The sequence below is a fragment of the Myodes glareolus genome, chromosome 17 (genome assembly GCF_982192425.1).
Source record: "Myodes glareolus chromosome 17, mMyoGla1.1, whole genome shotgun sequence".
Taxonomy (NCBI): domain Eukaryota; kingdom Metazoa; phylum Chordata; class Mammalia; order Rodentia; family Cricetidae; genus Myodes; species Myodes glareolus.
The window spans coordinates 49,110,377-49,133,539 of NC_142042.1; the positions used below are offsets into that span (position 1 = coordinate 49,110,377).

General features: G+C 50.6%; 1 protein-coding gene and 1 long non-coding RNA gene across 8 annotated transcripts in view; one reads left to right on the forward strand and one right to left on the reverse strand.

Moving 5' to 3' along the window:
- The window catches only part of LOC125406464 (uncharacterized), a 120,367-nt gene that overhangs the window by 48,308 nt on the left and 48,896 nt on the right, over nucleotides 1-23,163 (reverse strand). For 3 of the 4 annotated variants that reach the window (XR_014997637.2, XR_014997638.2, XR_015735338.1), the window contains exon 2: nucleotides 2,319-2,472. This is a non-coding gene — a long non-coding RNA (uncharacterized LOC125406464). The remainder of the gene's footprint in view (nucleotides 1-2,318; nucleotides 2,473-23,163) is intronic. The other variant, XR_014997639.2, reaches the window with a different exon arrangement.
- Nucleotides 2,624-21,400, forward strand: Csf1 (colony stimulating factor 1). 4 transcript variants are annotated; one of them, XM_048443458.3, is made up of 9 exons: nucleotides 2,625-3,075; nucleotides 6,461-6,583; nucleotides 7,759-7,824; nucleotides 9,291-9,461; nucleotides 12,563-12,710; nucleotides 14,749-14,879; nucleotides 15,488-15,540; nucleotides 15,792-15,850; nucleotides 19,384-21,400. In XM_048443458.3, exons 1-8 carry the CDS (start codon nucleotides 3,037-3,039, stop codon nucleotides 15,835-15,837), a joined length of 777 nt encoding a protein of 258 aa, XP_048299415.3. In that variant the 5' UTR covers nucleotides 2,625-3,036; the 3' UTR covers nucleotides 15,838-15,850; nucleotides 19,384-21,400. The 4 variants fall into 4 exon arrangements, with proteins under 4 accessions (XP_085533973.2, XP_048299415.3, XP_048299414.3 ...); XM_048443457.3 differs by lacking the exon at nucleotides 19,384-21,400 and adding an exon at nucleotides 16,679-16,920 and having other exon boundaries at nucleotides 2,627-3,075; nucleotides 13,864-14,879; XM_048443456.3 differs by having other exon boundaries at nucleotides 2,628-3,075; nucleotides 13,864-14,879.

Here is a 23,163-nt window from a genome sequence, read left to right on the forward strand (position 1 = left end):
ACATCGTTAGCTCTTTCTACACTTGACTTGCTTGTGCATGGAGGCAAAGCTTGTCTGTCCACCAGGAGCACAACATCTTATTTTAAAGCAAGACAATAAGGTGATCACAGGTCCTCCTGTGGAAGTACAGCTCTTCCCTCGACAAGTCCACAGGAACAGAGATCTTAGCATTGTCTTTGAGCAAACGAGCAAAGAACAGAAAGGAGATGAGATTTGCCTAAAGTTACACAGAAGGTGAGTGTAGAGTTGGGAGACAATTCTGTATTGAGATTTCCAAGTCCACAACACCACTTTTGTGTCATTGTTAGAGAATAAAAAATAATAATAAAATGGAAGCTGGTGAGATGGTTGGTGGTTAAAGATGTCTGCTGCCAAGCCTAATGACCATAATTCAGTCCCTGGGACCTGTATGGTAGAAAGAGAGACCCAACTTCCACTAGCTGTCCTCTGACTTTCACACAAATGTACACATGTGCACACGCACACACACACACACACACACATAATCTCTTTCAGTTCACACCTCGATGAAAGGGAAATCAATGGCTCCATTTTATAGGTATTGAGGCCAAAAAATGTGTATCTATAGCCACACAGCCAAGGACTGGGCAGAGATGTCAAGGGCAAATAGATTTTAAGTGGTGGGGTCAGGTTCAAACCCTACTATGTGAAGGGTTTTGGAAGAGTAGGGAGGGGGATTCCACACCTTGTACTAACATGGTGGATGACTAAGCTTGTCCTTATGCTGATGAAGAAGAGGCACACACTCTTCCAGAATCAGCTTAGCTCTAACTCCAGGCTTCATGAGCCTGGGGCAGAACCTAGTTTACAAGGGAGGATGTAAGCAGTAGAAACCAACCCTCTTCTCAGCCGCTCTGCAGGCTTCTCATGCTTACACGACTTCCTCTAGCTTCTCGTCAATCTGAAGAACTGAGGTTAAATCTTTATTATTCTTTGGTTATTATTAAGACCTCTTAAAAGAACGTTCCCTCAATCCTTGACCATATCTCCTATGGCTGAATGCTGCTGCTGCATTCCTCCAGGAGGTTGAGTACCAGTCACTACCTCAGCCCCTCAGCTTCCAGTGGCTCACAAACCCATGAGAAGGAGTAGGGACTATATCATCACGTTCATTGCTACAACTCCAGGGTCCAGCATGTGGCCTGTTTTGCAGTAGCAGTGAACATTTGTCAAATGACTTACTCCTTCATTCCATCTGCACAGTTAACTGAATTCCTATTAATGTGCTAAGACTGTCAGCTCAGAGGTAAGTGAAATGGAGTGCCACCTAGAGGAAGTCTCCATCTCGGGGTGCAAGATAAATGTAACCACCAGTATCACCTGAAATACTGTAATGCTTCTCAACCTTCTTTAAAACACAGTTCCTCATGTTGTGTGACCCCAATCTATAAAACTACTCCATTGATACTTCATAATATAATATGCTATTGTTATGAATCATAATGTAGATATCTGATATGCAAGATATCTGATGTGACCTGATCCCCCCAAGGGACTGGTGACCCACAGGTTGAGAACCACTGTAACGTAGAGAATGAATGAATGAATGCCAACTTATGGGGAATGAATGGGTTAAGTCCAGTGGGAACACAGGAAAAAAGAACTATCCATCAGCCAGGGGCATCCCAGAAAGCTTTGCTGGAGGAAAATGAGATGTTATTATAACCTTAAAAGATGAGGCATTCACCTTAAGATTGATGGAGGAAAGAAGCCTGCATGTCAGTGGAACCAGCCTGAGCAAAGGTATGTGAGAATAAAATCATTGCTCGAAGCTAGAGGAATATGTAGGCCAAGTGACAAAAGGTGCCTCTTTGAGACCAGGCCACTCATCAGAGATGGGGTAGATATGGAGGGATTGAAACACACTGAGTCATACTGAATAGAAGGAAAGAGATTTTGATGTTGGCAGTATAATTTATAGGCTCCTCTTGATTCATTTAGATTCATTATCATGTACAGACAAAATGTGATTAATTGTCTCCATAATGCATGCCCAAAAGCTTTGAGGGAACTCTGGAGCCCAGGTACACTAACTAGCCTTTCCACCACAGCTGGGTTTGGCATCCCAGGAGCAGGGTACCAGCCAGTTCTTGCATCATTCATGGGTCAAGCATCTGAAGAACCTTCTGGCACAGAGTATAGCACCACCCTGCTAGGTGTCACAGGACTAGGGCCCTCCTCTCCTGGCCAGGTAGCTGGATTGCCAGGCTGTTCCCTGCTTCCCACTTCTCCCCACAACCAGGGGGCAGGAGGTTTAGTAGATTTCTTGATGGGTGCATAGGAAGGAGCAAGCCAACCTGCCAACCTGGGCTCCATGAAGGTGTTGAACCAAACTGCAGCAGAGAGGCCCCGGTTTTCCATGGTTGGTCCATCCCCGTTCAGGTCCTTCTCAATGCACCCTGTCCATTTTCTGTTCCGATTTGAGGATTTTCGGGTCTGGAGGGAAAGTCCCTAGGGGACAACATTAGAAAGAAGGCAATCACAAGAGATTGACAAGAGTGGTGAGCACAGAAGGAAAGGCTGTGTCTTATCCAGAGAAGGGAGGGGGAGGGCGGTGGAGCCCTGGTTACTTTGCTGAAGGCTGCGGAGCTAGCACAGCCACAGAGACTGGGAAGAAAGCTAGCTAGCGGGGACGACCAGGCGGCACGCTTGGGGGAAGGGAGGCGGCAGCTCAGTGGGCCTCCGGGGTGTATGTGTCAGTGCCTGTGAGTGTGAGCGTGTGTGTTTGTGTGTGTTTGTGTGTGTGTGTGTCTGGCGGAGGGCCAGGGTGATTTCCCATAAACCACATGCCCCGTCAGCCCTCCCGCTTAAAAGGCTGTGCCGAGGGCTGGCCAGCGAAGCTCGGCCAGAGGAAAGTGAAAGTTTGCCTCGGTGCTCTCCGTGTGGCTGCCGTTTTCTGCATCCCGGGACAGCGGCGTGGCCCTCGGCCGGGGCGCAGCCTCTCTAGCCTGCAGCAAGCGACGGAGTGAGCGAACTAGGGCGGCCAAGACGCCGGGCCGGGACCCAGCTGCCCGTATGACCGCGCGGGGCGCCGCGGGGCGCTGCCCTTCATCGGTAAGCTGCACCCGCTGTGCGGGGCCCGGGCAGGGCTAGGGAGGGAGCTCTGCAGCAGCAGGCGGCTCGGCGTGGCCCCACGAGCGTACAGCCCCTTCAACGCCCGCAGCTCAGGCATCTCGGCCCTAGGCTCCGGCTTCCTAACCGCTTCTGCGCTAGGGCTGAGGCCCGCAGTAGTTCAGCAGCTGCTCTGGGGCTATAGCACTTTTAGGGATAAAGGGAAGGCTGTTCACCCCATTGAACGGAGGAAAAAATTGAGCCACCCACAGGCAGGAGAGAGAGGTTCGCAGCAATCGGCACAGGCCCAGGATCTGCCAGGATGATCAACCGGTCTCCAGGTACTGAGTGACAGACCCGTGTGTGGCATCATCTCCAGTCGGCATCTTCCTTTGGCTGTTGCACATGTTTCTAGGCCCTAGTTGGGAGTGGGCCTTCTGGGTAGGGAAAATTTAGGGCTACTCAGCTTTAGAATGTCAGGACCTGTGCTGAGCAACTTGTTGTCAGAAGTAAAGAGATGGGCATGCTGCTCCTTGCTCCAGACTACGGGCAGGAGCTGTTAGGGACTTAGGTGACTATTTGAGGAAAATGGAACTCCAGGGATGGCCTGAAGCTAACCCTAAACCTTTTTTTCTTGGCGAATTTGGTTCAGTGGGATGGAGCTATTCTGGGCTCAGCTGCTGGCTGAGGAGAGTGGGATGAGAGTTCCCAGCTGCAGAGCTGCTGGTGGGCTGCTAGAAATTTCTCCCAAAAGTGGCAGCAGATAATGCTCTGGCTCCTAGGGAGTGCAGGGTGGCACTTTCAGTGAACAGCAAGTGGGCTCGCTTCTGAAGAGAATGAGAGGGAAAGCCTCGAGGTCAGGAGAGAGTTGCAGGTGTTTGAGAGAGAAGAGGAGATCCTCTGGGAGAGAGGGCCAGCTGAGAGGTAGGAGATGGGGTTGGGAGGAGAAGAAGAGAAGGAACAGAAACAACAAGCAAAAAGAAGAGGCACCATGGGGAAATAAGGGGAAAGAAGGCCACTTAGACCAGATCAGTCAGAGGGGCCAGTCATGCTAGGTTTCTCCGAGACCTTACTGATTGGGAAATGGAACGTGATGTCTTGAAGCATTCTGAGACTGCAGCAGTTTCTTTCCAGGGCTGCTCCCATAGTGAGAGGCTGAAGCAGTGGGTGGGAGGAAGAAGCAAGCCAGGAAGAGCCTGTCCAGCCAGATGTAAGCTAGAGTATTAACCCCTGGGTGCCCATCTGTATCCTTGTCTATGGTAGCACAAGGGTTACAGATCTAGGATGGGGCCCCCTTTGGTCATCTTTGAAGTTAGTCTCTCAAATGGTAGCTGTGCATTATTCCTGTGCATTCTTGATATGTCACCAAAAGCCAGGTATCCCTGGGGTAATATCTTCTTCACCTTGCTATCTTCAAACACCAATAACTTGAAGTGCCAGGACTGAGGTCTTCTTCAACATCCCCATGCCCAGGTCCTACATACACCACATACACCATGAGCTGGTAGGCTGAGTGGCAACTAGCTTGGGTCAGTTACCTTCTGTACAGTCATTTCCTTTACCAGGTCCTAAGTGTGACATTCTGAAGGTCTGGGATGCCACTCAGAGCTAACTTTCGATTGCCCAACAGTGCCCAGCACAGTATCACCCCATGGCTGTCTGAACCTTCTTCTACACTCTGCCTCTGAGGTCAGGCCAGGACCCTAACAGACCCTGTGCTTAATGGCATTGGGCAACCCTGTGCCTCTTCTCTTGATCCCCACCTCTGTCTGCCACCCTTTAAAACCTCACTGAAGTCCCTCTTCCCTCATCACTGCCAGCCAATGCTGCCTTTCCCCCTGGTACACACTGGCAAGGCTGTGGACTTTTAGATGTAAACAGCGTTGTTGTGGACTGTTTCACAGCCTCCCAGGGTTTTTTCAATGTGCTCCTATTTGCAGCATTTGTCTCATCATCTGGACTATTGGGGCAGAGCCCAGATCTAGGAGGGTGCCAGTCATCACTCCACCCTGCCAGCATTTCCCTGAATTGGGGGACATCAGCTGCCAGAATGTTCAGGAGCTCCTTGGAGGCAGTCTCAGACCAGGGAAAGGAAGCCCAAGAGCCCCTCTGCCTCAGGATGGAATCCCTGGGATGCCCCATTGAGCTGTAGTGATGAAAGGATCTTGGGGAGGAGGAAGGAAGAAAGGAGAAAGAAAGGACCAAGTCAGGTATGAGGAGCCAGACCTGTTTCTCTAGAAATGAGCAGCTGCTGGGCCAGGTGGGTGCTGATAAAAAAAGGGGAGAATTTCCTTGCTGTGGCAAGAGTCTGCTGACTAGATGAAGTGTCTGATGGGTCTCAGATAGGCAGATGTCAGCGGTGAAACACACCATTGTCTTTGATTAGTCAGTTGTACTCTCCTCGAAATGCAAGTCCAAAGCTCCAGGAGGTCTCCCACTTAGGTTGAGTTCCCAGTGAAATGGAATTTGGTCCCAGAGTTCCCCCCATAGCGCCAGACCTGTGGAACCAGGTAGGAAGAAAGGCAGGATGCTTGTGGTCTGAGAGCTACTGTCTGACCACAAACTTGAAGCCAGCTTACAAAGGATTTGCCTCAGCGTTAAAGTTGAAAGGACAGGAAACTCTACCCTTGAGGAGTTTCCCATCCACGAGAACTTACACAGATTGGCACACCACTAACATCATTAGAAGTTCTCTGTGGGCTAGAGAGATAGCTCAGCATCTAAGAACACTTGTTGATCTTTCACTGGACCCAAGTTAACTCCCAGAACACACATGGTGCTGGCTTACAATCTTCTATACAATCTATACAATCTTCAGGTCCAGGGAGTTTCAAGAAGCATGCATAAGGTAGGCATACGTGCATGCGGGTAAAACATTCATAAACACAGAACAGGACTAAATAAATCTTTTTAATTTTTTTAAGTTCTGTTAGCTGGATGGTGGCATATGCCTTCATCCCAGCACTTGGGATGCAGAGGCAGGTGGATCTCTGTGAGTGCAAGGCCAGCCTGGTCTACAGACTTGTACATCTCCATGTCCAGGTCGTGTCCTCCACACCATATACACCATGAGCTGGTAGCCTGAGTGGCAACTAGCTTGGGTCAGTTACCTGGACAGCCAAGGTTACACAGACAAACCCTGTCTCAACACCTCCCAAAGCTGTGTTGTTGGGTTGGCCTGGTTTAATCTTGGAAAAGATGGCATTTGGTTTATTATCAAAGAAAGAGCAAAGTGGCACCCTGACTGATGAGAAATCTAATTTGGAGAGTGCTACATCCTGGGGTGTGAGGCATTAGGGGAATAGGGCTTTGTTTTCTGTCCTTAGTGGGCCATGGGGGTAGCTGGGGAGAGGAAGCACTGGAGAGACATGATTCCCTTCTGTCATAGACATGGCTGGGCCCCCGGCTGCTGCTGGTCTGTCTCCTGGTGAGCAGGAGCATTGCCAAGGAGGTGTCGGAACACTGTAGCCACATGATTGGGAATGGGCACCTGCAGGTCCTGCAGCAACTGGTGAGTATGAGACCACCCCTCCTCCTCACTGAGGAAACTGAGGTAGCAGCCCAAAGGCACAGTCAAAGAGAGGGCTTGCAGGAAGCAGAGCTGCCTGGATCATGGCTGTCCTGATACTTCTGTCACTGATCTTCTCAGGGTGGGGGGGGGGACCTTAGGTTTTCCCCTCGACTCTGAAGCCTTATCTGGGTCCCCTATAGGCAATGGGTAGGGCGGGCTTCTAATTGGTTGCCTGAGTTAATGGTAGCCCAGGAATGTCCACTATGGACTTTAAAAGACTCCGTGACCCTGCGCTGACTCAGAGAATGCCTCCTTTGGGAAGCCAGCCTGGTCTGCCTCCTGGGTCCAGATGGTTTATCCAGCTCCTGGATAGCCAGATCCTCTGACAGCCTGGCACTAGGGCCCCACCCAAATTTAGATGGGAGGCTCCAGCCAAACTCTCAGCCTTCTACCTTCACTTCCCTGACCCTTACCCTGAGGTTGGGGTGCTCTGCTCATCTAGGCCACGAAGGAACTCAGATCTGTTTCTAATAGGGTCAACAGAATCATCAACAATTCTAAATGCCATCCCCAGTCAGGGTCCAGTTGCTGTCATGGCTTATGTCCCTCTCAGTAAAGAATTTATCAACAGGGTGGGGTACCAACGGGTAAGGCCAACTCAGAGCTCTGAATTTGGGTCCTGGAGCTGAGCCTCCCAACCTCCCTCCTCAACACCACTTTTTTTTTTTAATGCAGCTTCCATAGCAAGCCAAGGTACATGAGTGGCATGGTGTTCTCCCAGGTTAAGAACTTGCTCCACGGAAAGGCTGGGGCTAGAGACCCAGACTCCCCAGAGCTTGGCTACCCCCTGCTCGAATTCTTTTCATGATAGGGTGCTAACTGCTTCCCAAAAAGATTACATCTTATGTTTTCCTAAAGATAATTCCTCTTTATAACAGACTGGATGTGTTATAGATCAAAGCATAGGGCTTTTGTTTGTTTTGTTTGTTTTGTTTTAATCCCCCCTGGACATTTGGAAGCTACGGCTTTCCTCCTAGCTGTGGCTCTGTCATTCCAGCATTGTTTTAGGGAGGTAGAGGAAATTAAAACTTCATTCACCCAAGAACCAGGGTTCCATTCTGAAGCTAAGTTGGCTTATAGGTTCCATGTAATCATTGATCTATTCTGTCTCACAGATTGACAGCCAAATGGAAACCTCATGCCAGATTACCTTTGACTTTGTAGACCAGGAACAGTTCGAGGTGAGTAGTAACTGTTGCAAGGCCCAGGTGTTTAGTGAGTGCTCACTACCTGCCCCCAGGGTGGTCGCATGGAACAGCATGAATGCAGCAGAAAGCCTAGAGCAGGGCAGGATGAGAATGTGAGGCGTCTTGGGCCCTCAAGCATCAACTACCAGTGGGCAGGGTCCGGAGTTTAAGTCTTTGCTGTTTCCTTCCTTTGACCTGACACCTATTAAGCACTCGCCAAATGTTAGGCACATTTCCCAGTTAACCCTAACATTACCACTCTGAGGTCCACAAATATTTATTACCCACACAGAGATTTAGGAGCATAGCTAGTTAAGTGATAGAGGCCTAATTTGAAGCCAGGGATGTTATAGCATGTTTGCTTGCTTGTTTTTTTTTTTTTAAAGGAAGATTGTATCTCCTCCATCCACTAGCCAGAGTGAGGAAGGCAGTCTAACCTGGCTTTCTACCCCACACCTAACCAACCAGCCATCAAGTACTGCTAAAACTGCCTCTGCACCTTAGGATGCAGTCTCTCCATCCTCCCCATCCATCCTTTGGAGGCTTCCTAACCAACTTCCCTGATTCTAGGGCACTCTTCATCTTATCACTAGGGGGAGCTCTCTGAAACCCCAAAGCCTTCATTTTCTCCTTACCTGTTAGGAACCCCACCCCATGGCTCCAAGAGAAAGCATAGGCAGTCTAATTCCAAATCTCCAGCACCTACCCCACCATATTCTCATTTCCCTTCTCTGCTTCCTTCTACTTCCCAGCGTTTACATCAGTTCTTTGTGATGTCTGTCTTACCTTTCCATGTCCTTCACTGTCCCCTGTGCCACACCTTTCTGGAGATCTGTGTACCTCAAGAAGAACAACCAGTCTGTCCAGAATTGCTTCCATCTCTGCGCTCTCACGCACTAGACCCATGCACCTCTGTGAAAACGTCATGGCCTGCATAGCCCCAGGGTTTCACTCATCCATTCTCTTACTCCTTCACTTGAACCATGACACATATTTACTGGTGGGCACTAGAGAACCAACTACTGCATCCATGGAGGAAAAAGGCAGTCCCCAGTATCTCTCTATTCTGGAGGGTCTGAAGGGGCTCTATGGCTGAGGACTTCCGTGAAAGTAAGATGAAAGAAGTCAGGAAAAGCTGAGGGACAGAGGCTGAAACTCGCCCTTCCTGTGTGTGTTCATCCTGAAAAAAGCCTCATTTTGGAAATCCAAAGCTCTCTAATCAGACCCCACCTACCCTTCACTCTAGCTCAACTCTCAGTTATGGTTGATTCAAAGAAAAAAATAAAAGACAAGTCACGGGGATCATGCTCAGCACCAGGGTGGTGTGCTCCCCCCACCCCAACAGGCACAGGATGGCGGGCTGCAGTCCTCCATGTGCCTAGGGTGGCAGTCCTCCCATAGAAAGCCTGGATTCCCGGGCCACCTCAGTCAGGCCCTAAGTCCTGTCTCCTGTACTCCAGAATGATACCGTTTGCTACCTTAAGAAGGCATTTTTTCTGGTGAAAGACATAATTGAGGAGAACATGCGCTTTAAAGACAACACTCCCAATGCCAATGCCACCGAGAGGCTCCAGGAACTCTCTCTGAGACTGAAGAACTGCTTCACCACCGATTACAAAGAGGAGAACAAGGTAGGGTGGTTCTGGGGCTAGAGCACCCGGGAAGGAGCTGAGGGAGGCGTGGCGGTCTCCCCCAGCCCCATATGCTTGCCTTGCCTGAGCCTCACTCACTCACTAACTCACCCATCCATTTCTTTGCTCCATCCACCTTCACCAAGTACTCATTGGACAGGAGGCACAGTGCTGGACCTTGTTGATACCCTTGGAGCAGGAAATCCCCAGTCCCCACCCTTATAGAGCTTAGGGTCAAGTGAGGAAGGCAGCTCTTAAATGATGGCATCTGTGAATATAACCAGAAGGACTGTTCATCCATGTAGATAAATGGTCAATTACTGAGAGACCATTATGTCTAAAGTGCTGTTCTGGACAACAGGAAATAGCCATGATCAAAGAATGCGAATCCCCCCCCCCAGTTGTGAAGACAGAGGGGAGGGAATGGGTGTAGAGCAGGGGAGCAGAGGCCTGAGTAATGGCTGAGAGGACACGGAGGGCAACAGGGAATGCTAGCTTAATGAGGATGCAGACAACTTTAGCTGGAGCTCCAGCACAAGTAAGAGCAGTAAGGGCCCAGATGGAGGAACAGTCCCGAGCGAGCAGTACTATGCTGAAGCCCAAGAGTGACCAGAAAGGTTTGCGTTCAGGGACCCAAAGGACTCAGCAGGGCCCAGGCATGGGATGCAGAGGGGACAGAGGGAAGTCAGGTCTCAAAGACAGGGGACTTTTTGTCTTAAATCTGAAAGAAGCCACCATAAACTAGTGAATGACGCAACGTCACTTATGATGTGAGACTGTTCTGGTGATGGTCTGGAGAGTAGGCTATAGAGAACAAGAATGGAGATCTGGAGACCAGTGGGAAGCTCAACCATGCTAGTGTTGGTGGTGCAGGAAAACTGAAGGTGAGTGGATGTGCTTCCCCCGGGCAGATGGGGATCGAAGGGGAAGAGTTAGTCAGCATGCATTCATCTTGAGCCCCTGGAGATCTCACTGATGTCAGAATAAGGATGACCACAGGCAGAGTGGCTCGGTTTAGTGTGGGGTGCATCAGACAGCTGCAGGAGGCGGTCGTGATTGTGACTGCTGGGTACACAGAAGCGGTTTGTGGGGCCACAGAACTGTACAACTGAGAAGAGGTCCAGGACCCTGAATGAAGTGTAGCCTCAAGTAGGAGGGAAACAGGAGGGCAGCACCTCAGGGCTTCCAGATGGAAGGACCCAGCGCTTTATCAAATGAGGCTGAGCATCCACTGGTCCATTTGATGTGGCAACATGGAAACTGCTGTTGGAAGCAGATCAGGGAGAAAAGAAAGAGGAAATAGAGACCACCTGGTGGAAGAACTTGCCCCCAAAGGGAACCGAAAACCAGATTATCTGGACTGACTGTTTGGTTGAGGAAGGGGCGGTTCTTTCCTACCAGCATTAAACCTATGCTTCCCCAACATTAAAGTGCCAGCAGATCACCTGGAGAGCTTGTTTAAAAGGCAGAGTCTCAGCATACACCCTTAGAGACTCTACTTCCTTGGGCCCATGGGCCTGGGAAACTACATTTTTGAAGCTGCCCCACCATTGGTTGAGCTAGAAGGTCTTCAGACTCCCATGGCTCAGTGACTATTCACGCAGTGCATGCTGAGGGAGGAGGCAAAACGTAAGCTCAAGGAGCCAAGGTCCAGTCTCGCCTCTCAAAAAAGGATTCCAAGCTCCTGACCCAGCAGGCACCTCCATTGTGAGAAACATTGGGTGTCAGGGTTCCAGGTGAAGATGTCTGGTTTCTTTTACAACACATAAGGTCAAGTTTGAGGCAAAGAGCTTTATAAAGACACATGCCAGAAAGAGCCAGCTGGCCTGCCTTAGCAGCTCCTGGGAGAGGCTTGGGTATTGTTGTCCTGACATCACAGACAAGAAGATGAATCCAAGCAAAGCAGTTCCTAGTCGCTGAGTGATGAAGCTGAGCCCAGGTCTTTCCATTCATTTGTCTAGTAACTGTTTGTTATAAGCCTGCTATGGGCAGGCTGGGGAGATATAGTGATGTAATCAAGGACTTTATAGTAGCCTTGGAAAACTTACTGTTCTTCGCTGAATAGCTCAGAAAGTTTAAGGGAGAACTTGGCATTCTGGAAATAAGCTGTAGACAACACTGTAACCGCACATAGCACAACCTGCTGTGGAAGAGGAGGTGAGCCCAGAGCAGAACCCCGAGGCACTGCAGTATTTAGAAGGCACAGTCTGGCACAGAACCTGAAGGAGCAGCTGGTAAGGTGGGATGATTCCAGGAGGGTGTGGCTTCTCAGAACTGCAGTGGGTGTGAGCACCTGGACCCACTGCAGAAGAGAAAAACCGCTCAGCAGGCAGAGCAGGGCATCCTTGGCACTTTCTCCAAAACGTGCACCAGCCAAGGAGCTCATTTCCTCTGGCCTCCTCAGATCTGTTCTCTACACCATACCAAGACGATTTTTCTAAAATTCAGGTCTTATACCACGGTCCACCTCCTGAGCAATTTTTCAGTTTCCTATTGGCTCTGTGGATAAAAATTACAAGTTCCTGGCAGGGTCAACAAGTCCCTGGCCTTGGCAGAACTCTCTGCAGCTGCATCTCTTGCCAATTTCCTCCTAGATGACAGTACTGAAACCACTCCAGCCTCCTCTCAATCTTTTGACACTCCATGCTTTCCTGCATCAGGACTCCTGCATCTTCTATCGTTCCTAACCCCACCTCCTTCTCTTCCCTGGCTCATCTTTTAGCTGCCCCTTTGGCAATCTTCCCCCGGGGCCTCGTTTAGATCTCTTTAGTTATACACATTCAGATGGCTCAGGACACTCTCTTGTAACAATGTGTTTAGTGCTAGCATCTGCTGGACTCAGTGTCCAGCTTGGCCAGGAAAACCACTTCTCTTTTGTCCCTTGCATGATGCCCAGGTAAATTACCATACACATGGCATTTAAATATATGTTAGCTGGATCTGTGGGTGAATGACATATTTCTCAACCTCAGAGATGAGAGGGAGGAAGCAAAAGTGGAAAAGAAAATCCATGTGAGAAAGCCCAAGAGAATTTGCCAGAAGTAATAGTGAGAGGAGGGCCATGCTCAAGCTCAATGAAGGGGTCTCTGCTCTCCTTCCAGGACTGTGTCCGAACTTTCCATGAGACTCCACTTCAGTTACTGGAGAAAATCAAGGATGTCTTTAATAAAACAAAGAATCTCCTTGAAAAAGACTGGAATATATTTAGCAAGAACTGCAACAAAAGCTTTGCTAAGTGCTCCAGCCCAGGTAAGCACAGGAGGGCCAGCTACAGGGAGGGTGTATGTAGGGTGAAATAAGGGGACAGGGGGATCCCAGAGGCAGCCTGGCTGCTAAGTCTGTTTCTGTGTGTTTTATGTACTCATGTGGCTTCATGTACCGCAGGGTCCTTGGCACATGTCTTTGCTGACATGTGTGTGCATGTACACTGACTTATGCCTGCATGTACTGTCTCACTGCCTTACTTGATGTGGCAGCGTCAAGAAGGCTCATGCTGGTGGCTGTTATGGTAGTGAGAGGGAAAGGGGACCTTTCTCAGAAAGCCATGTAGGCATGGTGGCTTCTCCCCTTGGCTCTGCAGACTGGCTGAATAAATGGGGAGTCCATGGAAAAAGCAGGTGCTTCATCTGGCAGTCAGGGTCCTTGTTCCAGGAGCCCTGCTGCAAAACACCAGGATACCCTGGCTCCAGAAGTCCCCAGGATGCCTTGGATGTCCCCTCAAGGGACAAGGCTGAATTTGAAGTCTGAACATCATTCAAACTCTCCCTACCTGTGCACCCTGCGTGTCCTCATCTCTGCGTCCTGTGCCACATGTGTCCTGCATTCAGCCTCCCTCCCCAAGCAGGGGATGAGGCCCTGCGACGGGACAATACTCAAGTCCAGCGTTAGTGCTTCAATCCCAAAGTCCCAAACTTTGGCTGCTTCCCAGAGCCAGCCTTCTCCTGCTGTGGCTGTGGCTGTGGTGGTCTGGCTCCTGGCTGTGCATGAAACCAGTGTCTCGGGGGCTTCTGAGTGTCTTGTGTTAATCCAGGAGCTACTGCTCAGTTCCCTAGCCTGACCCCTGCTTACCCCTGGCTTGGTAGCCAGTCAGCTAGAGCTGTACACTGTCCTGTGGTCTTCTTCAAGTCCTCCTGTTTGTCTGTACCTTGCTTTTGGTTCCTTGTCCATGATACCCTGCTACCTCCTTGTCCAATATTGCTCCCTGCTGCCTGAGTTCTGTGTCATGATCATTTATTGCTGCCTTGCCCTCTCCCCAGCCCCAGGGCTGGGTTAGAAGAAGAGGGTCCTCTTCCCATGCCCCACGGCCTTACCCCCTCTTACCCCTCTGGGGGAGCTGTGCTAGAGGCTGGTGACACTATCTCCTCCCCATCTTTCTCTCTCCCCTTCTCTGTGGTTCTTTCAGATGTGGTGACCAAGCCTGATTGCAACTGCCTGTACCCTAAAGCCACCCCTAGCAGTGACCTGGCCTCTACCTCCCCTCACCAGCCCCCTGCCCCCTCCATGGCCCCTCTGGCTGGCTTGGCTTGGGATGATTCTCAGAGGACAGAGGGCAACTCCCTCTTGCCCAGTGAGCAGCCCCTTCGCACAGAGGACCCAGGCAATGCCAAGCAGCGACTACCCAGAAGCACCTGCCAGAGCCTCGAGTCACCAGAGACCCCAAACCATGGGGACAGACTCACTGAGGGTTCAGAGCCTCATCCTTCTGCAGAGGCCCCTATCCCTGCTGTGGAAGCCATCCTTAAATCTTCACTGGGCACTAACTGGGTCCTAGAAGAAGCTTCTGGAGAGGCTAGTGAGGGTTTTTTGACCCAGGAAGCAAAGCTTTCCCCCTCCAAGCCTGTAGAGGACAGCATCCAGGCAGAGATTGACAGATCCAGAGACCTCTCAGCATCTTCTCCACTCCATAAATCAACAGAGGACCAGCAGCCAGCAGAAACAGACACCCCATTGCCAGAGGTGAACGCTACGAGACCCACTGGCCAGACACAGAATCACACTCCTGAGAAGACAGATGGTTCATCTACGTTGCCTGGAGACCACCAGGAGCCAGGCTCTCCCCACATTTCGACACTGGGTCCACAGGACCTCAGCAACCCAGCCACCCGCTTTGCTCAGTCACTGCTCCCCAGAAGCCACTCTTGGGGAATTGTGCTGCCCCTCAGAGAGCTTGAGGGCAAGAGAAGTACCAGGGATCGAAGGAGCCCCACAGAGCTGGAAGGAGGACCAGCAAGTGAGAGGGCAGTCAGGCCTGTGGCCCATTTTAACTCCATTCCTTTGACAAACACAGGCCATGAGGTTCCAAATGCGGTATCCTCTGACTCCAACAACTCTGAGTTTGTCTTCCACCTGCTGGTGCCGGGCATCATTCTGGTCTTGCTGGCTGTTGGGGGCCTCCTGTTCTACAGGTGGAAATGGAGGGTAAGGAGAACCCCAGGAGAGGGGGCAGCCTATACGGCAGGTTAGAGGACAGCCAGGTTCCAACAGGCTCTGCAGTTGCTGGGAGGTGGGGATGACAACCCAAAGGGTAGAAGGTGGTGATTCTTGTCGCTTCAAGAATCAGGGGGTACCAGGTGTGGTGATGGCATGTGCCTTTAACCCCAATAATCCAGAGGCAGAGGCAGGCACATCTCTGTGAGTTTAAGGCCAGCCTGATCTACATAGCAAGTTCTAGATCAGCCAGAGATCCTGTCTCAAAAATAAACAAGCAAACAAATAAATAACAAAATCAAGAGGTCTCCAGCCTCAATATCATTGAGAGGGAATGAGAAAAGAAATATACAGAAAAGAGAATATTTGAGCAACCAGGTAGAAGAGGGAAAGGAGAGGAGGGGAAGGCTGTTCTGGGAACCTGAAGGCCCATAGGTGGTATTCTGCCTTGGAGGGGACAGGAGAAGGAGCACCCATCCTCAAGAGGTCCTGAAGTCTCCCTTAACTGTGTATGCTTTGGGGTAGCTAAAGGAATTCTCTCTCAGTAATGCTCGGGGGCATGCCAGCACCTCGGTGAGACAACTCTTTCTTGTTACCAGAGCCATCGAGAGCCTCCAACATTGAATTTCTCTGTGGGGCGACCAGAGGGCAGGTGAGAAGTTGGAGTGGGACTGAGGGAGGGGCTGTCTCCCCTCTAGATTGGAGGAGAGGCTTCTCTCCCTGGCCCTAATAAACCAGAGCTGCAGAGCAGGGTGGGTACCAAGAAAGAAGGGCCTCTCTCCTGATCATCAGAGATGTGGGCAGTTGATGGAACGCAGGTGCAGGGTCTGGGATAAGCTAGGGGGTTCCCTCAGTCCTATGCTCCTCACAAAGTCTCATGTCAGCCCTGTTTTCTGCCTGCAGCCCCTTGACCCAGGATGAGGACCGAGGGGTGGAACTGCCAGTATAGAAAGGATTCCAAGGTAAGGCTCTCATTTTGTTACCCTCTATCCCTTAAAAAGAACTATCTCCAGTAACCCTCCCCTGCTGCAGAAGCCACCAGCTCCCACACATTTAACCTCCTCTCCTCTACCCCACTCCCATTTCATTCATTCTACCAAGGCCCATCCCTTCCAGGCCTCAGGTCTCCCCTGTACTCCTGTGCCCCTCCCCCACGGAGACTTAGTTACTGCTACTTCTGCTTTATGTTTCTATTCTTGCTGTTGACACATTCAATCCCAAAGCAAGCGCATTCCTCCTCCTCTAATGAGGCTTTTACAAGGTCTTTACCACTCTGGGGAATTTTCATTAGCCTCTGCATGGACGCCAGCCCCTTCAAACACAAGTTCTCCTAGCTTGGTGCTGAGCTCTGAACTTCTCTGCATCCACTTCTTGCCAGACTGTGCCTCATCTGGTCCTGCTCCCCAGCCAAGGTTATGGCTGCCTCCCTGTTTTAGAATCAGGTGCCATAGAGATTTAGCCTTGACAGAGCTGTTAAAAGGTCATTTGGTCCAGTGTTCCATCCTAAAAGGGCCCACTCTACATCCCCAGCAGGGAGTCAGCCAGCTCCCTGTCACACACTCCCAGTTCCAGGCAAGTTCCCTGCATGCCAGACTGTTCCACCTGCACACAACACAGGAATTCCTCCCTTATGCCGGCAAAGCTGCCTTCCCTTCTCCCCATCCCCAACTAATCATCTCATCTTCTAATAAGGCCTGATATTTAAAGCCAACCATTCATGTCCCTTTAAGAATCCTCCGTGTTAGTGTGGCCAAGCCCCTCAAACATTCCTTATATGATATGGTTTTCAGACCCCCTCACCATCCTGGACACACCTGTTTGTATGCCCCTCTGAAAATGTGGCGCCCAGCCCTGGACACAGTACTCCAGATGTTGTCTGACCGCTCAGAGTACAGTGGGACTCTTGCCTTCCTTGATCTGGACAGTACTCTTCTACTCGTGCAGATTAAGATCATGTTAGTTTTGACAGCTGCATCATATATTGTCATATGTGGAGCTTGTGGACTATTAAAAACCCCAGTTTGCTTCCCCATGAGTAGACCTTCGCCATTCCATACTTGGACAGCTTAACCTTTTTAGCCAAAATGTAGTGTATGTTCACCTTTGTTAAAACTACTTGTTGCTTTCTGCTCATGCCCTGAGCCTACTGAAAGTGTTTTAACTCCTAATTTGGTCACTTCGTAACTCTTAGTTGTGTCCCCCACATACTGATGAGTGTCACTTATTGTCCTTGCCCATAATGTTGATGAAGATGTGACCTATATTCTTCCTATCTGAACCCAGCCCACACCAGCCTATTGGGAAGCTTTCCTGCCTGACGTCTCCACATCCCTCCAGTTGCTCTTTTAACTCTTACCTCTTCTGCTCTTTTGTATATGGCAAATACTATATCAATTTGCACACATTTGGATGTTGTTTTTATGCATTTTAAAATTATATTTTATGTGTGTATGTACATTTTTGCACTACTAAGAAGATTGTAAGCCCCTAGAGGGCAGGAACTACCTTCTACGTTTTCTGCACTTCATTTTCCATCCTTGATTCTAGGACAGACAGGGCCCCTCCATCCTTGTCAAAAATTCAGTAAATGCTGCCTGGGACTGGTTCCAGGTCTAAATCACCAATTAACCCTGACCAGATTTTACTAACTGACTAGCCTTCTGGCTGACCAATTAACTAGTCAACTCATCTTACCATCTGGTTGGCTGATTGACTATTCGGCCAACTAGCTGGTAACTGTTAACTGACTAGTTCTTGATTGGTGAGCTGACTAGCTAACTAGGTGGCAGAATGCTTAGCTGAACTGCCGATTGACTGGATGTCAAACTAGTTGTATGGCCCATTCAAATTTCCAGTTAAACCCCTTGCCACATGTAAGCAAACAGTCCCATGTGCAGGATGAGGAATCTGGACTCCCTTCTCCAGACAGAGGAAATCTGACAGATGCTCAGAACCAAGGAAATTTATTTGGATAAAAGCAAGCAGTAACTCATATATAAAATCCTGCTCCCCCCCCCCCCACTTGGCAGTATGGATCATGGAGATGGGTGCAATGAATTAGCTGGCTCACTGGAACACCTGAGAGAAGGGTCCAGAGCGCCTCAGAACTGAATCAGACAGTAAAAGTTGCTAGGGACTTTGGGGTTCAGTGTTGTGCCACCCTTACCAAGGGCCATCAGTTTTCCTCCTCCCTGCCACCTATACGGACTTGCCATCTGCCCTGAGCTCTCTATACTCCAATCGTTCTTTTCCTGACTCCTAACTCTCAACCCTGCCCAAGATTTCAAGTTTCTCACTGTGGTGGAATTTCAAGATTTTGCTCAGTGGATCCAGATCTAAATTGGCCCCCATGCAGGCTCCAGGAGCCTATGGGAACTGAGTGTCTATGTCCAGATTAACCAGTACTCTGAGGAGATGAGTGGAACACACAGAAGTGGAGACTGAGGGAGGGACACAGAGCTGCAGAAGTCTCAGGCCCTCAACCCCAGGGAGCTGTGAGCTGGGTCACAGGCTAGGGCATGGCCTCTGAGGCCTTCTTCCCTAATGGCCCTGGCAGAGCCTGTGGCCTGGCTGTACCAGTGTGGCTCATGTCCAGTTTATAGTTTCCCCTTGTTTCCTCTCCAGCATGGGAATGGGCTGTGAGCCAGAGGCTGTAGGTCCCATCTTCCGTCCTTACCCATCATAGACTTGACCAGTGGGGGTATGGACATTAGGGGGGAGGCGCCACACAGGGTCCAAAGTCAAACTGTTGGATGGAATCCAGGGGATTTCTGCTGTGGAACAGAGCGTTCTGAGGATGCTGGGCGAGGGGACAAAGATGGGGGTGGGGTGGGGAGAGGGCAGGGCCTTGGCTTCCATGAATGATAAGAGGCAAGTCCCTCACCCCATCTGGGAGGATGCAGGACTACTAAGGGTAGGCAAGCTGAGTCCTCCCTCTTCATAGCATTGCCCCTAGTCTCTGTCCCTCAAACCCAAACTTTTTCTATTAATTTGCCTTTGCCCAACTATCTTCTGTGCAGACCCCTCTGAGGAATGGTATGGAGGTGAATATGAAAAATTCTTTGCTAGAACTGGCAGAAATCACCCTTAGTTCATTGGTCTAAGACAAGTGAGAGGACCTTGCCTGAAGAGGGGTCCAGTAGAAAATTCAAGAACATGTTCCCTGTTCCCATCTGCATGAGCAATAACCCCACTACCTTGTGACCTAGACTTCCTCCAGCCCCACTCCCTCATTTTGTGGTCTCTGGTCCCCCAGGAGGAGAGGTAGGAGGTGAGGCCAGTCAGGCCAGAGGCTTGGACTGCTGCCAGGCAAAGCTGCCTGGTTTCTCTGTGGTGTCTGGGGTGGCCTGGAAGGCCAGGGAAAGGACCAGAGGAAGTCTTGCCTGAAGTCGGCCAATAGCCCACAGGAATGCCACACCTCCCCCAACCATGTCCTCAGCGACCCTCCCCACACTCCCACTTGCTGACCAGCCTTCTTTCCTTCTGTTCCCTACAGCTGGGCACACAGGACTATCTCTTTATGGAAGGAGACATTATGGGACTGTCCATCACCACCCTCTCCTGCCATCTTCCTGGGAATGTGGCCTGCCACTGCCAGAGCTCCTGCAGACCAAGACTGGATGAAAGCAGCCTTGATGGGGGTCTTTCCATCTTAACCCTTAGACTCTCAACTAACTGAGAGAGGGCTGGAGGATGCCCCCCACACTGTCACTATTTATTGTGGGCCCTGGAGGCTCCCTGCACTCAAGGAAGGCCAGTGAGCTAGCTCAGGACCCTTTCCCTCAGGAGCTGTACCCTCCTCTCAAAGCCAGAACCTGGCAAGGGACCTGCCTGCCTGTATGGCCCATGGGAGACCAGGACACACAAGAAGGAGCAGAAGAGCCTGTGCGCAGAAGACCCAGCTGCTGCCAAGGAATCCAACATGGACAGGCAGGGACCTGTTTCCCAAGAGGAAAGCCTGAGATTCACAGGGCGGGACAGCATCTGCCCGATTTCCCGTAAAGGCATGCAGCCCAGAAGACGGGAAGAGGAGGCCTTTGGCTACTTGTGTTGACAGCTTAAAGGGGTCTACACCCTCAACTTGCCTAAGTGCCCTCAGCTGATAGCCAGGAAGGAGGGGAGACTAGCCCTGCCTCAGGACCTGTCTGACCTGGCTCATGATGCCAAGAGGAGGACCAAGCTCTTGCCTCCTCCTACCCACAGCCCCTGCCAGAGTTCTTTTGCCCAGCAGAGGCACCCCTCATGAAGGAAGGCATTGCACTGTGAATACTGAACCTGCCTGCTGAACAACCTGTCCCATCCATCCCCATGAGCGACCATCCGTCCGAATGTTCTCCCACCCCCTCTGGCCTCTCCTCAGCTTCCTGCACTGAGCTGGCCTCATCTGCCGCTGAGGGAACCCCTAAGCCCCGACCTTCCCCTGCCTTGGCCTTCGACTGCCCAGGGTGGCGCTGTGAGAGAACTGCCTGGGTCACCAGCCGGAGCTGGTCTTTAGGCTGTGTTCCTTGCCCAGGTTTCTGCATCTTGCACTTTGACATTTCCAGGAGGGAAGTGACTAGCGGAAGGGAGAAAGTAGGTGGGCAGAGGCAGAAAGGCCACAGGCAGAGCTCTGAATGAAAATGGGTCTGAGAATATGTGAGTACCCCTATGGTTAAAGTTGATGTCCAGCCTCCTTCCCCTGTTGCCTCCAGCCTGGAGCTGAGTAGGCTGTCCTGTCATGAGCCCCTGAGACTGAGCTGCATGCTCCAGCCCCGCCCTCTTCTGGCCTTTTTTCTCCAAACCTGACCCAGGTAGGCAGTGACACCCTCCTGGTCTCACCCACCCCACCCTGCCATCTCTAGCCAAGCAAGAGAGCAATCAAGAAATAGGTTGTCTACTTACAACTATTCTGTTGCCCTCTGTTTCCTGGGCCAGACCTTGCCTGTGGCTCTGAGACCTGGGCACAGGTGACAGGGCTCTCACTTGCCCCTGGTCTCTTTATGCTGCTGTGTCCCCCTTTCCTGCCCTCCCTGGCTACTGGGTCCGTAATCTTTCAGGCAAGGGGGAGAGGGTGGTCTGTAGGCCCCACCACCCCATCCTGAGACAGCAGAGGGGAAGGACACTGGAGACTTTCTTGTGGGGCTTACTTAGCCTTCTAGTTATAGACTATTTCCATGCAAGAAAATACATATTTTAAAATAGAAGGAAAAAACACAGAAAAAAAAGGCATTTTCCTACCCCTCTACCTTAAACATATATTATTAAAAACGGAAGAGCAAATACAACCCATTGCAAGAAGCTCTTTGTGGGCACCAGGCTACATCAGAGCAGAGGAGCCCCAAACTCTGGAACCTCCACTGCATAGGAACCCCTTCCCTCCTCTGAGAAAGCCCGGAGGGAACATTGGCTCACAAACTGTGAGACTGCAGTTTTTTTATACTTGGAAGTGAATTATTTTATATAAGGTCATTTAAATATCTATTTAAAAAATAGGAAGCTGCTTTTATATTTAATAATAAAAGAAGTGCACATGCTGCCATGTGTGAGTCCATGTGGGGACTTTTCCATGTGGGGAAAGTTGCTTTTGGGGTGTGGGTGGCAAAAGAAAGGGGGAGAGGAGCAACCACTGGGTGAACTTCTACTCTGAGGTTTTTCCAAGGTGCAGGGAGAAGGTTTTCTCAGGATTTAAGTCTTGTTACTAAAACCTTCTGTATTATTGGTGTCTAAAGACATTCATCTGCATATCTGTTTAACAGGCAAAAAGCAGCCAAACCTCAGGCCTGGCCACTACCCCCCACCCACCACTTCAAGTTCAGCCCAGCCTAGGAAAATGACTGGTTGGGCTCTTTCCAAGGGCCCCAGGGGTCTGCAAGGAGGACTCTCCTGGACCACTGATCCCTGCTGTCCAAGGGAGGGAGAAAGAATTGGCAGGTCCAGTGGGGGTACTGAGGTATGTAGATGCTGTCCTAGGCTGGAAAGTGGACAAACCTAGCAGCGGGGGAGCCTGCAATTTATGTGCAAAGCCTTAAACCTGTTCTTATTAGAAGTGGAGGGAAAGCCAAAGACAGGTACTTCTATGAAGAGGTCTGTCAGGATAGACCACAGCAAGTGAAGGTCCTGGTGGGCACAAATATCCACCCGCTTAGCAAAACTGAGACAACAGGGGCTTCCTGTCACTGGCAGTACAATGGACAAAGGTTTGGAAGAGAGGTGCTCAATCCTGCCGTAATGCAGAATCATCTGGGTTGTTTCCAAAATCCTGATCCCTAAGTCCAGCCCTATAACAACACAACCAGAATCTCGGGGTGAGGCTCAGGCACCTCTGATTTAGGTGTGAACCTCTGGGCACACACTGGTACACAGGGGCCTGGCTACTCACCCAGCGAGGTGACAGAACTGGGGTCCTACGGGTGGGGATGAGTAGTCTTGTCTTACGTAACTAAAGATGTAGGGCTGGAGGACAGGACCAAGTAGAACGCTAGAGGGTAAGATGTCCTTCATTGTGGCTATTGCTGTTTCACAGGCAGGGTCAGGAACTCTGGCTTACAGAACTGAGTAAAAGGGCCCAGCCAAACCTCGAAACCTCTATCCGGCCAAAGACAGGAAAGTGAATCAGATGCAACCAGGAAGAAACCTGAGGTCAACCTCTTGAAGACTGTGTACCTCAGCAAGTGGGTAGAGGGGACACTGGTGGGTGTCCCATGACCCCTTGTACAGGTTCTGAAGTCAGTGGTGGTGGGCAGTAACCACGCAGCTCTAGAGGAAAGTCCCAATTTCCAGAGGGTCGGTTCCTGTGCTAGTGTAGCACATTTGTTCCTTGGCTTTCCTTTTCAGTTTCTTGAGGGTAGGGGGTGAGCAGACTCTGCTGTCCTGGATGCTGGAACTGCTGAGGGAGCAGAGTAGCTCATGCCAGCTATTGAACATAGAGTGGCTGGCTCTCCCCCCTCCCCACCCCGAGATGCCACAGGCCACAGAAAATCCCACAGGCTGACCTCCATGGCTCTGTCTAGAGCCAAGACTCCCAGCTCCATGACTGGTAGCTGGAAGTCAGAAGAGGTTATAGATGACAGCCACTGCAGTCCACTAGTCAGGAGGATCACAAGTTCAAGGCCAGCCTAGGCTACATTAGTGAGTTCAAAACATTGAAGCGAGAATTGGAGAAGGGAAATAGGAAAGGAAGGAAGGAAGGAAGGAAGGAAGGAAGGAAGGAAGGAAGGAAGGAAGGAAGAGGGGGAGAAAAGGGAGTGAGGGAGAGAAGGATGGAGGAAGGAAGGGAGGGAGGGAGAGAGATGGAGAA

Excerpts from the sequence above, each read along its gene's own strand:
- Csf1 (XM_048443457.3), top strand. The coding sequence starts at position 3,037 with ATGACCGCGCGGGGCGCCGCGGGGCGCTGCCCTTCATCG. Across the intron at positions 9,462-12,562 it reads ATTACAAAGAGGAGAACAAG|GACTGTGTCCGAACTTTCCA; the intron begins GTAGGGTGGTTC and ends CTCTCCTTCCAG. Across the intron at positions 14,880-15,487 it reads TCTACAGGTGGAAATGGAGG|AGCCATCGAGAGCCTCCAAC; the intron begins GTAAGGAGAACC and ends TCTTGTTACCAG.